General features: G+C 44.6%; 2 protein-coding genes across 2 annotated transcripts; one reads left to right on the forward strand and one right to left on the reverse strand.

The window, feature by feature from the left end:
* The first annotated feature begins 1,325 nt into the window (after window positions 1-1,325).
* mlana (melan-A) lies at window positions 1,326-4,103 on the forward strand. The gene is made up of 5 exons (XM_035185010.2): window positions 1,326-1,533; window positions 2,377-2,477; window positions 2,642-2,738; window positions 3,026-3,133; window positions 3,810-4,103. The coding sequence occupies exons 2-5, from the start codon at window positions 2,389-2,391 to the stop codon at window positions 3,876-3,878; spliced, it is 363 nt and encodes a 120-aa protein (XP_035040901.1). The 5' UTR covers window positions 1,326-1,533; window positions 2,377-2,388; the 3' UTR covers window positions 3,879-4,103.
* Window positions 4,104-4,148: 45 nt separating this feature from the next.
* Window positions 4,149-15,095, reverse strand: LOC118125925 (uncharacterized protein KIAA2026). The gene is made up of 10 exons (XM_035185008.2): window positions 14,544-15,095; window positions 13,357-13,993; window positions 12,699-12,899; window positions 10,959-12,583; window positions 10,685-10,746; window positions 10,256-10,345; window positions 10,004-10,122; window positions 9,660-9,865; window positions 7,304-9,343; window positions 4,149-6,785 (listed from the first exon to the last, which is right to left on the reverse strand). Exons 2-10 carry the CDS (start codon window positions 13,980-13,982, stop codon window positions 4,816-4,818), a joined length of 6,939 nt encoding a protein of 2,312 aa, XP_035040899.2. The 5' UTR covers window positions 13,983-13,993; window positions 14,544-15,095; the 3' UTR covers window positions 4,149-4,815.

Below are 15,095 nucleotides of genomic sequence, written 5' to 3' on the forward strand. Positions count from 1 at the left end.
TAAAAGTGCAAAACATCAGCTAGGAACAAGTTAAGTCAGTTTCATGGGCAGGCCTTCGTCCCCCTCTTGTGGAGAAAAGTGAAACATTCCTAGTAGCCGAGAAGACAGAGACGTTGAGCTGTAGCTTGCCTCTTTTTCAATTTTTTGTCTGACTGCCATCTTGTCCTGCTGAAACTTTGATCATCTTAGGAATATGTTAACAGTTTGGCCCCAGGGGCAGTGATGAAATCCAACAGAGAACAGTAAGAACCAATGTGTATAACTGAGAATAAGTCGCTTTTTGGAAAATACAGTTTTATGCAGTGACGTTTGTTTTTCATTGTGACCTTTATCGATGATCAAGTTTATTTAAAAATAGAAATACCTCAACATCAACCAATGCTGGACTTAATTCAGAAGCAAAGGCAGCATTGGAGCCTGTGAATCCCACATGAGACCATTAAGATGCCGTCACTTGCCTCTACTGGAAATTAAGTAACAGTTTACAACCCTATTTGCACCTAACTTTCTAATCCCCACCATGTTAAAAAGGCTGAATGAGGAGAAAAGCAGCTCAAGCTCTCACGTTCTGCAGCTTGAACTAGAACTGCTCCATATAGGTAGCTGGTCTTTATAGTTTCCTGACTTGTGACACTAACAAGCAAACACTGTCTCTTTCTTCATTTGTGTTTTTGAAGTATCTCCTTATTTATAAATTTGCTTTGTAATGTTTGTTCATTCATCAAAATCTCTACAAATACACTGAGCAAAATCGTTGTATGGACAGTTGAACAACTGTGTTTAGGAAATGTTTTTGTGGGGTTTATTTCAGGTGCTGACCCTGGTTTGACACAGAATTATTATTTCTCATTAACCTTTTATTCCATATGTTATATAAATTCTTTCTGTTCACCTAAGTAGATGGAGAGCTTAATTTGGTTTTGAAGGTAATTGATTTATTTAGTAAAGTGTAATTTATACTTTTGCAAAGATGGCACATTTCCGCATTCCTATATGGAGAATACCTGTACCACAAAAAAAGAAAAACTAGAAGAAATTTAGATTTTTCCTTATCTTGTATCTATCAGAAGAGAATAAAACATTATTTTATGTTATCTTTCTCTATTGTAAATATACAACCAGAACATTCCCTGTAGCTTGTGTGTGCTATATAAATTACAATAAAAGTTTATGACTTGTTTACTGGATTAAAGTAATATTGGACCATTACTGTAGCTCATGAATAACAATACCACACACACACTTTTTTTTAATATGACCAGCCAGCAGCTGACGCCTGTGTCAGGAGCTGTTGCATTTCAGGACCACAGGGTTTCACGGTAATTACTCCGCTTCAATGGGTTTAACCATGAGCCTCTAACCCGTGACGGTCATGAGGGTTTTCTGCCCCTCTCTGCTCTCCGGCACACCGAGGCAGCATATTTGAGGATTGAAACAACTCGGAGCTCCGAGGAGGCAGTCTTTCTTTTTGTTCTTGTTGAGAAGCCATCCCAATCAGAGGAACTATTCTCTGCAATCTAATTATCCAATTTGGTAAGATTGTGGTCTACTTGACTTTCTTTTCTCTTCTGCAGTGGAGTTAATCGGGGGGGTTAGAATATTTTTGCACTGTGTGATGAATTAACCCACTTGTAAATAACATTATTGTCAGCTGAGCTCTGAGTAGCTTGATATTATCTGACCAGATGGGACAAATTGATGCTGTAATATATGTTGTCTGCAGCAGGAATTGATTCTTTTGCATCTGCTGCTGCAAAACGACACTAGTGAAATATTGATAAGGTTTATGTTCCGATTGGTTTTTCTGTCTCTGTCACAAACTGTTGATTTGCAATCTTGACAATGAAGATTTACTGTTGTCACAATGTTAACCCATGCAAAATCCAAAGGGAAACCTAATTTAGACATAAAAAAAAAACATTTATTTGTGACAATATGTATAAATTTACATGCCACATTTTCATGATATGTGAGCTTTCCTTTTTCTCCATCTTAAAGAAATACAATAACAGATACATTTTAATATAGGCTATGGGTATATATGATGTTTTTATTTATTAATTGGCATATTTCTATTATATTAAAACAATTACAAATACGTTAAACAGCTCCATGGTGGTTAAGTGTGATGGTTTCTGATGTACAGTGTATGCATCCTGGTGTTGGAATAATTAACAGCGCTGTTCTTAACAAATGCATATTTATTCTCCAGTACAGCAGGCTGATTTCACACCCGACACGACGGATTATATATAAATATCCATTTACACTATGCAAATGAATATGATGTGACCCACTGGAAGAATACGAAGTCTTTGAAATAGTCACAATGTTATTGCATTGTATTTGATTAGTTTGTAATGTGATTTTCTGCAGATTTCTAGCTTGATGCGGTGCAATCGTACAGACGGAATGCCTCGTGGAGACTTCAACATCTATTTTGCCAGCAGCAGAGGAGGATTTGTCAGAGCTGAGGAGTATGCGTTTCTGTTTTTTTTCTTGAAATCAGGAATCGTTGCTTTGATTGAACCAGAGATTTTTGTATTCTGATGTAAATCTTTGTTATAACTATATTGACGTTGATATTGTAAAAGAGGTAAAGCCATGAATTTAAACTCTTTGTATGTTTTGGGTAATCCAGGGCTGTGGGCATAGCTCTGCTGGTGGTCATCCTGGCAGCTCTGCTCATCCTGGGCTGCTGGTACTTTAAGAAGAGGAGCGGCTACAGATTAATCAGGGTGAGACCATCACACAAACATTGGCCTTCAGATTTTAGACTTGAAATGATGAATTATCTGTCATTCTAACAAATTAAAAGCAGATATCAAATGTTACCGCAAATTCCATACATGCTATAAAGTGATTTCCACACTTATAAAGTGATTTCCACACTAAATCAGATAAAGACAAATCTTGGCTCAGATTGGTATAAAATTTCACTGTGACTTTCTCTCTCTTATTTAATCACTCTGTTAATTTCTCCTCTTTCCCCTCAACTCTTCACACATCTTTCTCTCCGCTGCAGAGCCCCAGATCGGGGTCACCAGGTGTCACAAGGGGCCAGTACTCAGAGGCAGGACCTTCCGCAGATAACAAGATGGCTCTCACCGACTTTGGCAGCTTCCGACCTGCGGTGAGGAATTTTACTCCGTTACATCCTCCTTTTACGTGACACAAATATTTTTGAATGCCAAGGGGGGAAAATGTATGTAGAAAATAAATAGACAGAGGACTTCAGGAAATAATGTTGTATCTTTCTAAATGACCCTTCAACAATTCACTGGTGGGAAGTCTCTACTTCTGTGCAACCCAAAGTCCATGACTGAGGGCACTTGTTCAATACAAAGCCTTGGGGCTCTGAACACAGTGTACAGCACGTGAAGCTGATGGAATGGAGGCCTGAAGGAGAGATTATTATGTCACCAGACGTGGGTTAGGTATTAAAATGTTTCATTCCTAAGGGAGGTATGCGGTTGTGTGCGCAAGAAAAGAAAGAGGGTGGGGTGGAGGGCTGGTTTCAGATCATATGAGATGGTGCTGATCAGCCCTTCATTTCTTTTTCCACTGTTCCACTGCAGCAGTCATAAGAGTCTACCAATAGAAAGTTCAAGACTGTTTAAATAGTGTCTACGTTTTACAGAGATGCTTAATTCCAAGTTAAAAATGTAGATTTTGTATCTGATATAATTATCTGCTACTGAAGACAACAGGAGATCAAGTAGAAAAACAAGACCCAGTCTGAGTGTTCTGATCTTCTTTCTAAACTTGCATCCATTTACTTTGAATGTGTTTGTCCCTCTTGTCTCCAGGTTCCTAACGCTCCTCCAGCCTATGAAAAGATTTCCTCGGGCCCAATGCCTCCTCCCTATTCCCCCTGAAGGACAGACGTCTGAAGAAGAACGGAAAATAACGTAGAGAACACTTCCTCTGTTGTCTGATAACTTCTCCTGTATAACCTGATGTCACTGTCTATATAGTTCCTAATGCTTTATAGTTAAATATCCATTGGTAAAACAATCTCTCACTTTGTAAAATCACTCCTGTGTATGAAGACACAATGTATATATATATTCAAGGTGCTTTCAATAAACAATAAAAGATGATTTCTCAAGGAGTCTTTTGTGTAAGGAAGCCATACAACACACATGCTGGGGACAGTCGCATTGTTTATTTCCATGCAATAACGTCCACAATTTTCAATGAAAGTGTATCTAGTAAATATCTTTTGAAAAATCTATATGGTAAAAATAAATAAATGTGACTTTATATGGGCGCAGACAAGTTGTACAAAGTCCTCTATCGGTTTATTTATATTTCTAAAAAGTAAAATGTAGTTGTCGAACAGTAACTAGTTGAAAAAAGGACAACGTGACTAAATCTGGATACAGAGAGTTGCATTGTTCAAACTGATAAATTAGAACAAGTTGAACCAATGAAGAGTATCCCAAATATTGCTTTCTGAAGCAGTATCCAATTGCATTGAAAAGTATTTAAAAAAACTTGAGCTGAAATTAGTGAACATCCCATTTTCTACTCATTTTGTTACAACAGTTGTCATTACTGGCCATGAGGTGAAAAAAGAGGAAAGTCAATAGTCTATAACATTCATCTGGGAAAAATCAACTGTTTCCACTTAAGAAAACCATCACAGTATACATTTCCAGTAAGTTCGATTGAGTATACAGTTTACCTAGAAGATGATCTAACCAGAGTAAAACCTACTGTGTCCTAAATGAAAGTTATGAGTCAAACTACAGCTGGAAAACAGTTCTTTAACTAATCCCAGGATTAATACAAGCGATGGATATGACTGATTCACTTTGTGTCTGCCTGTGGAGGCAGAAAAGAGGAATCATGTGTGAGTAGTGCTCCACGGGAACTGTTGGGGCAAACCAGCAGTGCATCCAGAGGTTTGGGGCAGGCAGTCAGCACTGTGGGATTGACCTGGCACTGAGCCGTGCTCAAAACAGCTCCGTCAGGACTAATTAGTAGCTTGGATGCTACGTTGGTATGAAAACCCAAGGCGGAGGTCTGCAAAGAGTGCTTTCCAAGTGCTTGGTTGGTCAGAAAGACAGGTGGGTGGATGGTGGCGTTTGTCTTCACCGATGTTATTGGTTGAGCCGAAGTGATTATTACAGTGCTGCTGGATGGAGGCGTTGTCCCCACTAGTGCCGTTTCATAGGTATTAACAGTACTCCCGATTGGTGGAACTGTAGCAACAGGGAGCGTTTGCATCCTAGATACAGTGCTTACAATTGGTGGGACAGCCACTGTTGGCAATACTTGTGTTCGTGTGCCAGCAAGCACTGGTTGCATGAGGGCAGGCACCTGCTTTCTGATAGAAGTGTTGCTTACTCCCGTATGCAGTAAAGCCTGTGATAGAGCTGTGGAGGGTGCCGCGATTCTAACTGCTGTCTGCTGGGGCCTTATGCCTTGACACTGCTGGGCAGCAACAGAAGAAGGCAGAGGTGTGCCTGTTATCAGAGGACCTGCGTTAGAGGACATGGACGTTGGAACTGGTATAACAGGACTGGAGAGAGATACAGCTGATGGGCTGGGTAAAACTGACAGGGATGAAAGAGGTGCTGACAATCTGGGCAGGGAGTGTGCTACTGCAGACAAGACTGTGGTTGAACATTTAGCTTGCGTGGCTGTACCTGCAGGTAACCTAAATGGAGCCAGTGCTGAATGAAAAGCTGGGGTGCTAGTAACCACTGGGGAGAGTAGAGCCGGTACACTGCCTAACCTTGGTGGGGGTGAGACCAGAGTGGGTGTACCTAAAGGAGATGATGCAAAGTGACCAGCCTGCGCAGATGACAATCTAGGCAGAGCAGACACATTTGTTCTACTGTGTAACATTGTTGAGCCGAGGCCAGGTGCTCCTGTTAGTTGAACTGGTTTGACATTGGGAGTGGTTGCTAACAGTGTAGGACCAACAGCAGGTGAGCAGGTTACAAAAGGAGAACTTACAGCTGGTACGCCAGGTAGCCTAGCTGGGGACTGGGGTAAAACTGGCGCTTGAGGCGCTACTGTGGCATGGCTTGCCCCTTGGGGAGGTGCTGATGCTCCGGTGCTGGTAACGCTGGCAGTAGGCACTTGTTGTGGTGCAGGGCTAGAGATGATAAGGACATGACTGCCTGGACCTAAACCCTGGGGAGGGACTACAAAGCGTGCATTGTTAAGAATGATCTGAGTGCCAGCTGCAAGCGGTGTAGAAGTGTTGATGACTACCCTCTGCTGGATTGTGCCAGTAGAAGAGGTGGAGAATGGGGGACTGGTGGTTGTTGCTGAGGAAATGGATTTATGGGTATAATTTTGAGCAAGTTGAGAGGAAGATGAGAAGGAAGTTTCCTCACCAATGCCACTTTGGATATAGGATTGCTGACGGACAAGAGGGGGTGTTGAGGTTTGGGCTGGACTACTCTGCACAGTAGTGTTTACCTGAGCAGGAGTGCTGCTGGTTGGTTCGCTTGCACACATACTGAGGTGCTTCTGGATCGTGTTTCCTGCGGGCAGAGTGGCAGCAACAGATGTGGACATGCCTGTATGGGAGGGCATAGTGAAGGAAGCTGTACCCTGGAGCGGCGAGCTGGTGGTCAGGGAAGTGTGAGAGGCATGCTGTGCAGGACAGGGTGTGATGATATTTGTGACGGGGACCAGTCCATGGGTGGCAGCTGTGGGACAGCCTGTATCTGAGAGGGAAGTGCTCTTGGAAGGAGAACGTGACAGGGCACCAATGGTCTGTCCAATGGTTGTTGTCTTTCCTGACAACTGGATTTGAACCCCTAAAAACACATTATATAAACGTTTAATTCAAGAGCTTGATATTGATAATAGGGCTGTATTTTGGGTATGAGTATTACAAGTTGAGATGGGTTTTTTGATCGAATAAAAGTCAGGTTTTTGAGATAAGTGTATCGTTTTCACTGCTTTCCTCATCTCTGACAGCAAAGTAATACTTTCATGTTGACAAACTGCCCATCAAAGCATCATTACAAAGTCAGTGAGCTTATAGTCTTCCATGTTTCTAATTGAATCCTTGTTTTAAAGGTTGACCTGGACATAGGCTTATTATTTATAGCCCGATGTAATACATTAACGTATACATTTAAACATTTACTGATTTGCTTAATATTTACTTAAATGTACAATGACAACATTCAATACGGCAGCATCTAAAAAAAAAAAAGCATTCCTCGCACTACATTATAAAGTTTACGTGCACAAATTAATATATTGAATCAAACAAAAAATACATGAGTCATGACAATTCTGGTAAAAATATCACATCATACAAACCCACCTGAGGGCAGACTGATGTTCTGGACCATGGGCGATGCTTCACTGCCGATAGGTTGGCCCGGGCTTGATCCCATCTTTAGAGTCTGACTTGTTAATGAAGTGGTCAGCTGCTGTCCACTGGCTGCTGTTGCTATCGCCTGCTTTGGAATGCTTCCCATGAAGGTGGGGGAAGATGTGGCTGTAGGCTGGCTGATGAACATGACTCTGGAACTAGTAGGTGACTTTGTGGAAGAGGTTGTGCCTTTTGATAAAGCTACAGCTGAGGTGGGGGTTGAGGAGGGAGTGACCAGGATGAATTTAGTTAGTTGGGATCGCTCGTCTGTACTGAGCCGTTTTACACCCGTCTTGCTGACTTCTGCTTGTGTGAGAACTTGGGGAACACCAGAACTACTCAGTGATGGGACAGCGGCAGTATTTTTTACCGATGAAGTTTGGAAATGTGAAGCAGCAGCGGCTGTCTGCGCTAGCGGGCCAATCTTTTTTGCAGCTGTAGAACAAGCTGAGGTGTAAGAGTCTTGACATAGAGCAACAGAAGTAGCTGTAGTCTGGCTTCCTGGGACTGCAATGGGAATGCTACCAGTGACTGCAGTGTGCATGGGGGATGTGAGAGTGGAAAGAGACTTTAAAACTGAGGGATCTTGCTTCTGAGGTTGGGCCACTGCTGGGATGCTGAAAGGGGACGTCTGAGCGGGAGCAGATGGAGAAAACGCCGTTGACGACTTGGATACGAGGAAGGCTTTAAACTGAGGTGAGATGGTGATGACTGGACTGGTGGGCAAAGAGCCAAGCCCACCGTGGCCTGAGGATGTCTGAACTCTGACGATGCCTGTGTTGCCTCCTCTAGTTGTCACCAGGATTGACTGCGAATCACGGATACACACGGTCTTAAGCTCCTGCTTAAGGTCTTTAGATTCAAGAGGCTCAGTAGAAACTGCACTGGAAGGAGACCTGATGGGTGAGAGGTTTGGCATGACACCGTGTGGTGAGCTAGCTTGGGGGCTGCAGATATGTGCCCTCTTGAACCCTGCTGTGTTCAGGACCCCCTGTTGCTGACGAGGGGGAAAAGAAGGAGAGGGTGTTCTCACTCTCCTGGGATCTTTTAAGGGAGCCACTTGCTGAACAGGGATTCTGTTTTCAGGGATGCTGAACCCAGGCACACTGGTGGAAATACAGAAGGGGCTGGCCACTTTAGAAACCGGGGCCTGAATGTCCTTTGATTGCTGCTGATGTAAAGACAACGCCTTTTCTTCAGCTTTGGGAATAAGAATATTCGACGTTAGAATCACCACTTGCTGCATGCCTTTCTCTCCAGTGCTGTGGTTCATGACAGGATGAACTGAGATCTTGACTGGGCTGTTGCCGTCTTTCCCGGCAAGCTGACCCAGCCCCTCAGGTGCCTTGCACACCACCTGGACAGGACCTTTTGGTACAGTCTGGGTTGGTTTGGCCTGTGGTGATTTGAGAGGAGCTGCCGTCACTGTGGCCATTCCTGGCTGTCTGTGTACCTGTGTGTGTTGTTGTCCTTGTGGCTGCATTTGTTGTGAGATCTGCTGGGAACTGGATGTAGAGGTTTGTGCTTTTGAGAGTTTTGTCGTAACCATTGCAGAGACAGGCAGGGAGAACAAAGACCCTTTGCTCTGTCTTTCAATATTGTTGAACCCTGGACCATCAGCAGGCCGTTTCATTAAGGTCACTTTGTTTCCCACACTCTTAGCCAGCAGGGTGGGGATGGGCGTGTAGCCCTTAGGTAATCCAGTGGTGGGGTGGAGGATGGTGGGTCTGAGTGACAGTGGAGTCTGGGCTGGTAACCCTGGTGCCCATGCCGAGTTTGAGTCCATGGATTGATTTGATGGGATCAGTTCAGATCTAGACGGTGGCCCAGAGTCAGCAGTAGAAGCAATGTTTCTGCCGCCAGCCTGAACTCTTGGTAGCAGGCCGACGCCTGTCTCTGTGCTGGCCAGAGGGTGTTTCAGGTGGATGGGAGGTGTGTAGGTCGCCACTGATTCTCCAGCAGAGTCAGCCACAAAACCCCTGGCACTTGCTGAGAATAAAATACAGATGTCTATTAGGGTTGCATGGATCAGTTAGTCATCTAAACAGGTCAAACAGACACGTAGGGACTGGGGTTGGGCGAGGTCTACTGAATTGACCTAGGGGCATAGAGAGGCTCAGGTTTACTAAGCCCTGATGCTCATAATGATTAGCAAACATCACTATTCAGAGAAGAAAACACTTTACTACAGTTTCTCAATTTTAGCTGGTGCTGACTGGGTAACGCCCTGACATGTATTTTAATTCCTCAAGGACAATTAAATACAATCACCTAAGGGCACAGTGGTTTTAATTAATGACTTTACCTCCACTCCAAAGACCTCTAGGTACCACATGTTCCAGGTCTTCCTCTTCTGATCTTCTATAAAGATCTGTGAGTGAAAACATGTCCTTCCCAAAACCCCTCTCTTCATCTTCATCTGATGATGATGATGAAACACACTCCTCACGCACAAAATTATTGTACTCGGGGTGCTTCTTGAAATCATCAAATTCCTTCTTCAAACGAAGCCTGATGCAGAAGCATGAAAATAAAGATATAACAGAAGTTTCTTTCAAGTACAATAACGAAATCAAACAAAGAGCAGTTTCATCAAAGTTGTTTTTACTATTCTGCTTTATGATCATTTAAATGTAAAACGAGTTGTACCTGTTCCTTTGGTAGGCCTTTACAAGTTTGGGTTCCCAGGGTGAGAGCTCATTCAGTAGTCTGATTAGAGTGCTGTGGAGGTCCTTTACTGCTTCTCTCCGATAATACCACCGACCCTGCTGTTACAAACATGTAAAAGAAATATTAGCGATCAGTATGAAAATGTGTGATCACATTGTATTTTCCATTAAATACAGAAGGCTCTGGGGGGGATTAGGAGATCGTCTTGACAGAACTGGGATTATCACCTACCAGTCTCTTTTTAGTGCTCTCCAAGTCATCAAGCTCATCTTCTGTCTTACTTATCAGCTCTCTCAACTCTTGAAGACTGGTGCAGACCAACTGCAGAGGAGAAATAACAAACCAAGTACGTGTAATAATATCTTAATAAAGATAGAGAGACACGAAAAAAGGGGCAGAAGAATGGAAAGGCCTAAATCAAGATTTTACATCTGTTATAGAATTATCATTATTTTTTCAAGATATTTTGGGTCATTGGATAGAGAAAATGGGGAGGACATGCAGCAAAGGGCCATATCAACACCGACCCTGCGGCTGCTGCACGAGGACTCAGACCTTCATATGCATATACTGAATTAATGAATAATGAATTATTCTCTATATACACTATATATTCTCGATACTAGAGATGAATGTATATTTTAGCATGGTTGTGACTACCTTGAAGGATGGTTCAACTGAAGGTTCATCTGTAATGTTCTGTGAAGATTCTAGATCTTTTCCTGTCAAAAAGAAAACTGATACAATCACCAAACATTCAACATCCTTGGTTTAAGTTATCATTTAAAAAAACAAAAACAGAATAATTAAGAAAACATAGAAACTATCCCACATGTCACTGTGGCAGTAAATGCACAATAATAAATGAAGTTTGAAGTTGATACAAACCTAAATGAAATTGCTGAACAAGCATCAATATCAGACCTTTTCTCACCTGTTTTATGTTTTTTCTTCCCGTCTTTGCTCTTGATTGTTGTGGCAACTCGCCGCACTGCAGGCTTGGCAGCCTCAGCTGGGCACAGCCTCACCCTGTCCTCGTGCTGCAGCTGCTTGTGCTCTCCTTTCACCCCCGGCAGCTGTTCCCTCCCTCGCTTTTTCTTCCGCTTTTTCTTTTTAGTCCAAATTTTGTCGCTCGCCCTCTCTTCACTTGAGTTCCGAGTACTCTCAGAAGACACCTGTGCAGCTAACCCTGATGTTCCACAGCAGCATCCACGCCCCTCTGATTCAGCATAACCTGTTTTGCTTTCACAACACTCCATACAGGAAGTTCTTTGGCGTCCCTGACTGGGACTTTCTCCTTCCATTTTGAGCCCCACCAGTTTGGTTGGGGAGGCCAGAGTCACTGAGCGAGCGGGAGACCTTCCTGTGTAGCTGTGCTCCCCTACACTCAGACAGGGCTCCTGTGTCTCTGCTTCAATGGTACGAGTTGAGGAGGATGAGAAGCCCCTCTGCCGTTTCAATCTCTTGGATTGATGCTCCAACTCTACTGTCTCTTCTTTCAGAGGTATTTTCACACCACATCTTCTAGTTGGGCTAGTGTAGGGAAGGGCTACGGAGTTAGTGTCTATTTTTAAGTCCAATTTAGAGTATTCACAGGAGTCTCCATCAGAGGACCCTGATTCAGACCCCTCATCCTTCTTCAGTGACCAGAATTTTAAACTTTTATGTTCTTCCTCATCCCCATTTTCCCTTTCGAAAAGGCCAAATGTCTCTGCTCTCCCCTTTCCGAAATCATCAGACTCTCCTGTGTCCATGGAGCGTCCACACCACTCCCTGTCACTTTCGTTTCCTTCAGCCTTCATCCCATCCGACTCCTCTCCCTCTGTCCCTGGCTCCATTTCGAGCCGTTTTACCCATACAGAAGGGAAAGGGAAGGCCGGGGGTGCGCTGGGGCTCTGGCAGTAGATCCTCAAGTCTGCCCCACAAAAGTGTGGGAAATGTATATAGGCATTCTCCTTGCTGTCATAGCCCAAAATAGACTCCCGACATTCATGGATAGGCTGGGCCAGCAGAGCATCCTGCACACTCTTCTGTGTCTCATACACATTGTCACACAGGCCTTTCAGAAGCCACACTCGCTGGTAGAACGGCAGCAAGTGAAAAGGATTCTCCTCCATAGGACTCACCTCCCCAAGGGTGCTGAAAAATTGGAGGCAGAGTCCCAGCTGCTCAGCCCGACCTGGCTGATCATGGGAGGCACCTACAACTCGATACCAGGCCATGACCCTCTGCCTGAGCTCTGACTCCCAGCGGCGGTAAGGCAGTGCAGGCCGCCGGTTCAGAGTGGCCCTCCGCTGGGGAGGGGACAGCAGGGAAGACATGATTTTGGAGAGTAGGAGGCTGCAGCGAGGCATCAGCAAACAACGCTCCAGCTCAAAAAATACAATCTCTGGGAGGTTAAGAGCAGTCTGAGCCAGGCAGAGGAAATGCCCTATGGCAGGGAGTTCCCAAAGTGCATCCACAGTGTGGGGGGAAGCCTGTGACAATAAGGTGTGCTCCCACTCTTCCACCTCTTTGGCTGACATTTCCTCTGCCTCTTTCTTCTCGAGCTCACGTTGCCTGTAAAGTTAGAAAACATATGATTTTTTGTTTATTTTTGTAATATTTTACACTATAAACAATCAACCTGTGACAGCAACTTTTAGTCTTCCATCTTAAATATGTGTTCACTAACCTCTTCTCCTCCTTGACCCTCTGTTGCTCCTCTTGCCGCAAGCTCTGGACCATGATAGACTCATGCCCACCAACAGTGATAGTAGCCAGGCTCCGAGGCGCCAGTCTCCTTCTCGTGGAGGTGCCCCCCGATCCACGTTCCTCCTCAGCACCAAAACGACCTTTAGAGGTCACTGCCAAGGTTGTCTTCTCTCGCAGCGTCCTTGTTTGTTAGATGGGGAGGAGAAACAGATGTGTCAATAAGTTTAACGTTGTTTTGAGGTAGCTTTAACGATTACTGGCAATAAACAGTATATCCACATTAATGGTGTACATTTTTATCGACAAAAGGATCATGTAAGCTGAAGAACACACTTGCATTCATTCATTAAGAATAATCATGACTACTGTCATTATTATTAATGTACTATGAACACTTTGTATTTATGCAGAGTAGAATTATGGACAGTCAATAAAGTAAATCTACTACTTCTGTTTCAATAACTGAATCTACTAAATATTTGTGAGCCAAGATTCACATATGTTGCCCATATTAACCTAAACTGATGCACATTACATAGAAAACACCACTGGGGTCCTCTATAATTACAATTGTGTAGTGGCTTTGAACATTTAGCAGCTAAACAATTTGTTCAACAATGTAATTGCACTATGTTTACCTGGACAGCAATGTAAGCTTCTGCTCCAGCATAATTTCCAGCTTCTGAGCCTGTTTGGAGATCCAGTGGTCCACCCCGTGGTAGCGGTAACAGTTCTCCAACATCAGCCTGAAGTCTGCAACAAACTCGGTTATTGTCCCATACTCCTGGCTGGTGAACTTCTCCTCCATCCGCCGCAAACACATGGACTGCCTGAGCTGCGCCTGACCCCGTCCCCGGACGCCTCCGATACCGTGCTGGGCCTCCTGGTGCCCCACGGGATGGAGGAACGGGCCGGCGATCCCTTTGTGCTTGTCCAGCAGAAAGCAAGTGAATATCCTGTAAGCTTGCTGGACCTCGTGGTTCATATTCTCCTCCTCAAGGCTACTGCTGTTGGTGGAAATGCAGACCTCGGGCAGGGAGAGGTCGCTGTTCGAAAACTCGGACATGTCGTCACTCTTTAGAGCCGAGTGGTCCATTGTCTCAACTTCACAGGTGCCATTACTGAGCCCATCCTCAGTTGTCACCAGGTCGGAGCTGAGCTGCCAGGATGCTGGGCCCCGGTCTGCCACGGTTAAGTCTTGATTGTGGAACATGGGTTGGCTACAAGCTGCTGTGATTTCCTCCGTCATATCCTCCTCCTCCATAGTGCAGACACCTAAAAAAGGGTAACAGGTGTCAACTATGGTGAACTTTGATATTGCAAACAACAGCACTCCATTAAAGTTATAATGCTGGAGTAGCGAGAATAAACTGAACTGGAATTAAACAAATCAACAGAGCTCACTACGCATTTATATCGGAAGAAATCATGGCAGAGAAATTGGATGTTTACACTTAACAAACATTATTATTCCTGTCATGGCAGGTGCTCACATTAGAACAGCAACATAATAATAGACTTGGATGTTTACCTCGTGTGACTGTCTTCAAACCACCAGCGGCTGAACTTTATTACATTTACACCTCTGCATCTTTTCAAACTTTTCTTTTCCCCCCTGGATCAATGACTTGCTAGCTTGAAGTTAACCAGCTAATAACGAGCTAGCTAACGGTACTTAAGGCAACAATAAGTAAACAAAGTTTGTCCTGCTCGCTAACAGATGCACCTACAGATCTTATAACGTCTCCCCCCCCCACTGATCACGTGCGAAGTAAGAACACACACAGTGTCGAGAGGCAGAGCCGGGTTTGGTTTAACCACATACCTTTTTTTTTTCTCAGTGCGGCTCCAGACACGCACCCGGGGCGAGACGAGCTGTTAGCGGGCTAAGCAGCCTCGGCAGCTCGCTAGCTGGGTTAGCTTGCTATTGTCTCCGAACTGCGGCCTGCAATTGCTGCGCTCGCTGTCCATTGTGGAAATTCTGCAGCGACCGAGTGTCCGGCGGACAAAAAGTTACGCGGACATGTCGTGTCGCCAGCGCACGGTGGGATGTCAGTGACAGCGAGGTGGCTAAAGGCGCATTAGCCGGAGCCTCGCTAGCCGATTGTCCGACAACGCACGGCGGCTCGTTGCCACTAGCCATCCGGCTAACCAGCTGGGTTTGCAAGTTGACAGCCACTTTGCGCCGCCCGGCATGTGCCAGGTTCGCTTCAGGGACAGATTTGCGCCATTTGTCAAGTATCTGCGGGATCTCCCGGGGCTGGTAAAAAGCTCGTAAGGGACAAGTGAGCGGTTCCCTTCACTTCCACCCTGCGTGCGCCAGATGCTAACGTGCGCAGCCTGACGTAGCCAACTGGTCGCGTGTCACAGCGAACTG

Source organism: Hippoglossus stenolepis, chromosome 18, assembly GCF_022539355.2.
Source record: "Hippoglossus stenolepis isolate QCI-W04-F060 chromosome 18, HSTE1.2, whole genome shotgun sequence".
Lineage (NCBI taxonomy): Eukaryota > Metazoa > Chordata > Actinopteri > Pleuronectiformes > Pleuronectidae > Hippoglossus > Hippoglossus stenolepis.